This window comes from Scardinius erythrophthalmus (assembly GCF_964197995.2).
Source record: "Scardinius erythrophthalmus genome assembly, chromosome: 19".
In the NCBI taxonomy this organism is placed as follows: Eukaryota; Metazoa; Chordata; class Actinopteri; order Cypriniformes; family Leuciscidae; genus Scardinius; species Scardinius erythrophthalmus.
The window spans coordinates 1,007,441-1,017,251 of record NC_138239.1 but is presented as its reverse complement, the minus strand read 5'-3'; the positions used below and the strand labels follow the sequence as shown (position 1 = coordinate 1,017,251).

The 9,811-nt window shown below is 40.7% G+C and overlaps 1 protein-coding gene across 18 annotated transcripts in view; it reads left to right on the top strand.

Annotated features, from left to right (window-relative positions):
* The window catches only part of fancm (FA complementation group M), a 93,575-nt gene that overhangs the window by 25,612 nt on the left and 58,152 nt on the right, over positions 1-9,811 (top strand). For all 18 annotated transcript variants that reach the window (XR_014028839.1, XR_014028840.1, XR_014028841.1 and 15 more), the window contains exons 4-6: positions 1,135-1,266; positions 4,264-4,396; positions 4,473-4,565. Coding sequence is in view for 14 of the 18 variants with exons in the window: in XM_081347400.1 (XP_081203526.1) it covers positions 1,135-1,266; positions 4,264-4,396; positions 4,473-4,565 (358 nt within the window). In the remaining 4 variants the exon portion in view is untranslated. The remainder of the gene's footprint in view (positions 1-1,134; positions 1,267-4,263; positions 4,397-4,472; positions 4,566-9,811) is intronic.

Below are 9,811 nucleotides of genomic sequence, written 5' to 3'. Positions count from 1 at the left end.
GTCTGGACAGCATCAGTGAGAGCGTCACACACTCGGTCAGTTTAACAGTGTCCGTCTCTCAGCCTTTATCTGATGGCGTTCCCCGTGTGTGCTTCATGACCGGCTCGGCTCTCAGGTGTCCTGCCTCGTCTCTTACTCCTGGAGGGAACACAGAAAACACTAACACATTTATTTCTAATTTAGTTCCTTTTAAAACTGTTTACACACATTTTTAATGTGTCTGAAAGAGTCTCTTCTGCTCACCAAGACACATTTATTAGATCAAAAATACAGTAAAACAGTGAAATATTATTATAATGTAAATCATCTGTTCTCTATGTGAATATACAGTAAAGTGTAATTTATTCCTGTGAATTTCCAGCATCATTACTCCAGTCTTCAGTGTCACATGATCCTTCAGAAATCACTCTAATATGAGGATTTGATGCTCGAGAAACATTTATGATTATTATCAGTGATGAAAACCGCTTAATATTTGTGTGGAAACTGATAGATTTTATTTTTCAGGATTCTTTGATGAATAGAAAGTTCTAAAGAACATGATACAGCAATCTTTTGTAACATTATAAATGTCTCATTATCTCACTTTGTAACTTTATCTGACATTTTTGTCTTTGATTAAAATAATTCCTTTTTTTAAAGAACATTTTAATGAAACTTTTCAATGCTATGTGTATGTACAATAATATTTATTTTCCTAGCTACATTTTGAAGAGAGTAATAGCCTACAGAATATGTATAGCAGAAACAGGTGAAGCTTCTAGTAAATGATGAATCAGATGCTGTGAGAGATCAAGGCTGATCTGTGTTTTTGGTTGGATGAGCTGAGTGTAATGAGTAAATCATATTTCTATGACATTTAATCAATTAGAGTATCTTGATTACTTGATTGTGTTTGTCCTGTATTGGTGATCGGGGAGGTTTGGGTTTGTGGAGGTGATCAGAAAAATATCCTGAAAGATTGAATGTACATTTTCACAGCAGGGCAGCAAACGCTATTACAGTGAGGATGGAAGATAAAGGGGTAAATACAAAAAGTGTCGTGATTGTGGGTTGAAAAGAGTCTGTGGGCTCCATTGTGCTGCTGAAATGATTTTCACATGTTTTGCTCGCTCTGGCCTGTTTTGCTCACAGGTTTTAGAGAAGTTTACGTCCCGTCTGACCCAGATGAGGCTGTTGAATCACCGCGACCTCCACTCCCTCACAAAGTACCAGATCATTCTGGCCCGAGAACAGTTCAGACGTAACCCACCGCCACACGTCCAGGTACAGCAGACACCACTGCACTGAACTGACTCACTGAACCGACTAACCGAACCAATTCACTGCACTGAACCGACTCACTGCACTGAACAGACACCACTGCACTGAACCCGACTCACTGAACTAAACCAACTCACTGCACTGAACCGACTCACTGCACTGAACCGACTCACTGCACTGAACCGACTCACTGCACTAACCCACTCACTGCTTTAAACCGACTCACTGCACTGAACCGACTCACTGCACTGAACCGACTCACTGCACTAACCCACTCACTGCTTTAAACCGACTCACTGCACTGAACCGACTCACTGCACTGAACCGACTCACTGCACTGAACCGACTCACTGCACTAACCCACTCACTGCTTTAAACCGACTCACTGCACTGAACCGACTCACTGGTCTAAACCGACTCACTGCACTAACCCGCTCACTGCTTTAAACCGACTCACTGCACTGAACCGACTCACTGCACTGAACCGACTCACTGGTCTAAACCGACTCACTGCACTGAACCGACTCACTGCACTGAACCGCTCACTGCACTGAACCGACTCACTGCACTGAACCGACTCACTGCACTGAACCGACTCACTGGTCTAAACCGACTCACTGCACTGAACCGACTTACTGGTCTAAACCGACTCACTGGTCTAAATCGACTCACTGCACTGAACCGACTCACTGGTCTAAACCGACTCACTGCACTGAACCGACTCACTGGTCTAAACCGACTCACTGCACTGAACCGACTCACTGGTCTAAACCGACTCACTGCACTGAACCGACTCACTGCACTGGACCGACTCACTGCACTGGACCGACTCACTGCACTGAACCGACTCACTGCACTGAACCGACTCACTGCACTGAACCGACTCACTGCACTGAACCGACTCACTGGTCTAAACCGACTCACTGCACTGAACCGACTCACTGGTCTAAACCGACTCACTGCACTGAACCGACTCACTGCACTGAACCGCTCACTGCACTGAACCGACTCACTGCACTGAACCGACTCACTGCACTGAACCGACTCACTGCACTGAACCGACTCACTGGTCTAAACCGACTCACTGCACTGAACCGACTCACTGGTCTAAACCGACTCACTGCACTGAACCGACTCACTGGTCTAAACCGACTCACTGCACTGAACCGACTCACTGGTCTAAACCGACTCACTGCACTGAACCGACTCACTGGTCTAAACCGACTCACTGCACTGGACCGACTCACTGCACTGGACCGACTCACTGCACTGGACCGACTCACTGCACTGAACCGACTCACTGCACTGAACCGACTCACTGCACTGAACCGACTCACTGGTCTAAACCGACTCACTGCACTGAACCGACTCACTGGTCTAAACCGACTCACTGCACTGAACCGACTCACTGCACTGAACCGACTCACTGCACTGAACCGACTCACTGCACTGAACCGACTCACTGCACTGAACCGACTCACTGCACTGAACCGACACCACTGCACTGAACCGACTCACTGCACTGAACCGACTCACTGCACTGAACCGCTCACTGCACTGAACCGACTCACTGCACTGAACCGACTCACTGGTCTAAACCGACTCACTGCACTGAACCGACTCACTGGTCTAAACCGACTCACTGGTCTAAACCGACTCACTGCACTGAACCGACTCACTGGTCTAAACCGACTCACTGCACTGAACCGACTCACTGGTCTAAACCGACTCACTGCACTGAACCGACTCACTGCACTGGACCGACTCACTGCACTGGACCGACTCACTGCACTGGACCGACTCACTGCACTGAACCGACTCACTGCACTGAACCGACTCACTGCACTGAACCGACTCACTGCACTGAACCGACTCACTGCACTGAACCGACTCACTGGTCTAAACCGACTCACTGCACTGAACCGACTCACTGCACTGAACCGACTCACTGCACTGAACCGACTCACTGCACTGAACCGACTCACTGCACTGAACCGACACCACTGCACTGAACCGACACCACTGCACTGAACCGACTCACTGCACTGAACCGACTCACTGCACTGAACCGACTCACTGCACTGAACCGACTCACTGCACTGAACCGACTCACTGCACCGACTCACTGCACTGAACCGACTCACTGCACTGAACCGACTCACTGCACTGAACCGACTCACTGCACTGAACCGACTCACTGCACTGAACCGACTCACTGCACTGAACCGACTCACTGGTCTAAACCGACTCACTGCACTGAACCGACTCACTGCACTGGACCGACTCACTGCACTGGACCGACTCACTGCACTGAACCGACTCACTGCACTGAACCGACTCACTGCACTGAACCGACTCACTGGTCTAAACCGACTCACTGCACTGAACCGACTCACTGCACTGAACCGACTCACTGCACTGAACCGACTCACTGCACTGGACCGACTCACTGCACTGAACCGACTCACTGCACTGAACCGACTCACTGGTCTAAACCGACTCACTGCACTGAACCGACTCACTGGTCTAAACCGACTCACTGCACTGAACCGACTCACTGCACTGAACCGACTCACTGCACTGAACCGACTCACTGCACTGAACCGACTCACTGCACTGAACCGACACCACTGCACTGAACCGACTCACTGCACTGAACCGACTCACTGCACTGAACCGACTCACTGCACTGAACCGACACCACTGCACTGAACCGACTCACTGCACTGAACCGACTCACTGCACTGAACCGACTCACTGCACTGGACCGACTCACTGCACTGAACCGACTCACTGCACTGAACCGACACCACTGCACTGAACCGACTCACTGCACTGAACCGACACCACTGCACTGAACCGACACCACTGCACTGAACCGACTCACTGCACTGAACCGACTCACTGCACTGAACCGACTCACTGCACTGAACCTCGCTGCTTCAGTCCGTCACACTGCAGTGGTCTGTAGATGAGTGTGTGTGTGTGTTCTGTCCTCAGGGGCCGCAGCAGGGGCCGATCGAGGGCGACTTCGCTCTCTGCATCAGTCTGTATCATGGCTATGAGTTACTGCAGCAGATGGGCATCAGATCGCTCTTCCTCTTCATTCAGAACATCTTCTGTGGACCCAAAGGTGCTCAGTTACTCCTGCACGGGTGCTGGTTTGCTGCTGAAGCTCCTCACATCATGAGGGTTTGTTGTTTTCTCAGAGTCGTCTCGAGCGAGGAACGAGCTTCAGAGGAGCCCCGTCTTCATGGAGCTCTACAGGGAAATGGAGACCATGTTCGCCACATCTAGCCGAGGTGATTAACACTCTTCACTCAGTTGATTAATACTCAGCTCACACAGTTACTTATTGTTTACTTATTTACTTATTGTTATTGAGCGTGTTACTTGGAAGTTTGTGCAGAGTCATCATGATATATTAAATGCAGCGTATTGCGCAGAATCTGCTCATATCTGTCTTACTAACACATGACCGTCACTACGCAATAAATACCGGCACGCTTGTTCATTTGCATTGAAGCAAATACATAATTTTCCAACATTCTACATATATTTTGATGCTCTTTGCACTATTGATCTGTCCACCTAAAACACAATGAGGATGAAAGAGGAAGAGGAGATGCTGGATGACAGGATTTAGTTTGAATAAGAAATGAATGAATGAAATCCAAATTTATGTATTTTAAATGTGTATACAGATGGTGGCCAACCAGAATGAGACTTTTACCGCCGCCGTTCCCGCGGCGGCAAAATTGGGATGTGTATTTGCTGCCTTTTACCGCTGAGTGGCGCTGTAATCACAGACTTCAAAAGTGTCAGTTTATTCTCTTTATGACGTAATCTGCCGCGGCAGTAATCAGATAAATTCAAGATAAATATTGTGGTTAAACGAATTCAAATTCAGTAAATTTAAACAAAGTCGACACACGTTAACATTGTGTGCCCAGTTTTTCTATAATTTAGAAAGGCTATGTCAATAGGTTACTTACTTCGTGTTATTTTAATGTGTTTGTAGATTTATTAACTGAAACATAACAGTGAAATAAATTAAAATAATTTACCGTAAAATTAAAACATTTTCAGGACTTGCAGTTACCCGATGTTAGTCAGTTTAAGCATTCTTTGTTATATTCAGAATTAAATAGGCTTACATGTTGTTATGATTATCATTTGAATTCTTTAATAAATAATCAACCACAATGCCTATTAGCCTACTGCCGCAGCAAAAATAAACCAGTCGAATTTAAAGTCGTTCGCGCACAGCAGCAACTGCGGCATTTTAAAAGGTAAGTTTCCTATCTGTTTATTAAAAAAAAAAAAAAAAAAAACATGGCGCAAGATCTTGTAAAAAAAAAAAAATATATAATAATGAAAAAAAAATATTTTTTCATTATTTGAACAAAAATGAGACTGATTGAATATGTAAAAATATAAACAAACAAAGCAGAGAATAAAACAAACTTTTAGGGAAAAAATATAGGCCTATTATGCTACAACAGAATTGGTTAACATTAACGAAAGCAAAATATGTAAAAATACATTTCAAACAATATAAAACAAAACAAATTTGTGGCCGAGTGGTAGGCTATAACGTTCAAATCCCGAACAAACATGGGCTACTTTTTTATTATTAATGCAGAAAGATTTGATAGTTCTAAAATATTGCTACACCATAGCCTATTGTTTTTTTCTCATAGCCTATTTTAAATATTTTATATTTATAAAATAAAATTACCATTAATTTCCATTTTATAGTAGGGACAATTTTTATCCAACAGAATGGCTGAATTAACATCTGCATAATAATAATAATAATAAATAAACAAACACACAGCACATGGTCTTGTAAAAACACTTTTTAAAAAATTTTTCGACACATAATTTCGAGACAGTAAATTGCCAATGTTAAAAAAAATAAACAAATAAAAAAGAATATGACAAACTTTTAAAACAGAGAAAATAGTATACCTAGGCTATTCAGACGATAGCTCTGTGGTCAATGCATTAGCAATAGCCTCTCGGATCTTCAAACGATCTGAGATCGAATCTCAGTGTAGCCGACAGTGTTTATGTTTTTCCGTTCTTGATGCTTAAATATGCATCTGTTTATTAAAGTCAATCATCTTGTTTAATTATCAATTGTACATTACAACATCAATTTGCTACATTCCAGTTGAGCCGCTGCAAAGATGACACATCTGATGAAGGAAGACTGTCAGCCGATTGCACCAGAAAATGAAGATGATGAAGCTCGTCTTTAATCTGCTATTTTTTTGTGTGTGTGTGTGTGTGTGTGTGTGTGTGTGAATCATTCACGAGATTGAGATGACTGACAGTGATACCCGGCCATAGCAACGGAAGACATTTTTCAAAACAGATCGAACAAATCAGAAAAATACTTTCAGTATAGTATTGCTTTCAATTAAAAAATAAACAATGAAAATGTAAAAGAAAAAGAAAATTAATTAAGTTTGAAAACCCATCGCACATTTCAAGGTATGAATAAAGTGTCGGGAAAGTTTATTTATTTAAACAGGGTTGCATCGATGCGATTTTATTCCCTTTGTGATGCAAAATAAGAAACACAGAATCTTATTCTTGCAACATTTTAAATTTCTATTGTCAAAGAAATTGCAGCTAAATTAAAAAATTAAAACTGTACAAAACGAAAAAAGTTCAAAGCAACATAAATTCGTTTTTCTTCGCCTCTCTGGCGCTGGATATTTTTTTAGTAAGTTTGGTCTCCCTCACTGCGCGCGGCGGGTCTTTCTTAGAAATTAAGCATTTCAGTGTAAAAAAAAAACACCATACAGCTGATAATACTGTATATGTCGCTGTGTGTCATCCACACAAATCACGAAAGAAAAAAAATTAACAAATAGCTTTTGTTCCTTCAAAGATACAACATGCCTTGCTGAATTCACCTTACAATAAAACGAGGTGGGTCGCCAATAAAAGAGCTCTGTATCTGCTAAATTGAAATTGTGTGTGGAAAACCTTTAAATACAATCAATAAAACTACAATATATTATTTAATAAGATATAGGGCCTACTGCACATAGGCTATGGACTTTTGGAGATTTTGAGATTAATCCTTAAAAGAATTTTGCCTTTGCTTGCTCAACAGGCTGGCTCCGATACTCTCCATATGAAAGAAGGAACATTAACACCTCTGTCCTGCACCCCCACGATAAAGCAACTATTGCCTTCTCCAAACCCCCCACAGGCTAGCTGAGTTTGCAAAACAAAACAAAGAGTTTGCCACTCGTCGTGGTGTGCCCAAACACTTAATTATAAACTTCAATATTTCATTCAAAACAATCTCAAGACGCTTTGTGACATTTTGAAAAGCCGTGGATGCATTACTGCCACTATGAACGCAACAGAATAAACGCTTTTAAACGCTGTCGTTTAAACGTGTATATATATATATATATATATATATATATATATATATATATATATATTTAACAGAACTGCTTTTGAAATTACCATTGGAATTATTATAGGCTACAGAAGTAAAGTCATTGTATAATATTTGCTTCTTAGTGTAAAATGGAAATGCATGGTGATTTTATTTTGTAAATAGACTATAAGCAAAAAAAAAAAACTATGTTTTAGAACTAGACAAATCTCTCTGCGTCAACAATAGACTATAAAATGCATTAACAGGCTAATATAAAAAAATCAGAAGTCCTAGTAAGTTCGGGATTCGAACCCGTGTCATCTAAATGATCGTAACGTAAGTTTAACCACTCGGCCATGCACGATTCACTCGATGCGACATGGCCTAACGTTCCAGCGAAGCGCTCTTCATTCAAATGAACGCGCCACCGCGTTTGTCGAACACTAATTCAACATGCCAGAATAAAACCTGGCTTTAGAACAATGCATAGCGCCACTCGTCGTGGTGTGCCAAAATTTTTTACAGTCATTTAGTTTAATTTATTTCAGTGTTAATGTTTGAGTTAAAAAATCCTCTACAAATTAAAGTAACACAAAGTCGGCTATAAGAGTCCTTTATAGGCTACTAAAAAGCAAAGGGCTTACAGTCTTAACATTTAGGCTACTTTGCTTAAATTCGATACATTTATTTTCAGTAGGGCCTAATAAATTTGTAGGGATGTAATTTCAGTATGCTTTACCAACGCTATGTATTCAATTAAAGTTCCAAGAGGTCTGGTATATATTTCCTTCAGCTGACAAGTGCACGGCAAAAATCACAACTTGTGTTTGCTGCGAACGCAAGTTATTTAAGGTGTCTCAACTGTACACAGTCTACCCTACAGTGTGAATTCGTTACAAGGTTTCATTTAATTAAATTAATGTGCAGCAATTTGTACAAATAGAGTCTATAGGCATATACTGTTGTAGCCATTAAATAATCTCATTTAGTAACATATTTGTTAAAATATTCTAATGTTATTTTTTTCCATCTATGTTGAATATGAAAAGTGAACAGCACGAGTAAGATAGGATGCATTATATCGAGAGATGGATATGGAGTGGGTCAGACATGATTTTGACCACTTCATTAAGTTTTGTTTAGTAGAAAACCTTTCTTTAAAGTGAATTTCGTTTTCTATAAATTGTATCTTAATTTTAATACATTTTTCATCAACCCTTGCCTGGATTTAATAAGTAAGAGAAGCAAATATAACAGACACTAATCATGGAGGCGCCCGCGCGGTCACTTGCGTTGCATGTCAGCTGGAGCGCATCTCATCCTCCTAACTTAACGAATCTCAGCGTATGCCTCACACAGACATGATACATTTCATTTCATTTATTTATTCTCTTTTCATGGTAATGCAACACGAAATGCCACAACAACAATCCACACAAACGCAACAAAAATACATTCCATGACAAGAAGAACAGGAGTAGGATGAAGAAAAAAAAATCTTATAAACTCCTACCCCAATCTTATAATAAGAAAGTTACAAATTAGATGGCCTAACCGACATGAAAGAAAATAAATAAATAAATAAATAACAGCGACAAAAAATTAAAAAAAAAAAATGAAAAATAACGCAGACCAGATGTAATCTACTTTCATTTTTAACAATTTTCCTTAATTTTTTTTTTTTTAATATTAATTCTGCTTACACAACACTAAACAAACAAAAACAACAATAATGCAATAATGACAACTCTGGCATCAAAGACAATGACGAGACCATGATCATTCATATTATAGTTTTAAGAATTTTCACCATCATCTTTATACAAGTTAAGTATCTTCTCTTTATACTTATATTTAAATCGAACTATATTTGAACAACATTTTAAATCATTCTCTAGACAATTCCATCTTTTCACACCAGAAACTGAAACACACATTTGTTTGAGGGTATTTCCAGCAAAAGGTTGTTTAAAATCATTATTTCTTCTACTTGTCTCACTATTTACAGTAAAAAGGGTTTGCAGTCCATGTGGTAACAAGCAATGTTTTGCTTTATGAACAACTAATAAAGTTTGTAAAGAAACCAAGTCCTTCAATTTAAGTAGTCCTGACCTCAGAAACAGTCCTGTAGTATGT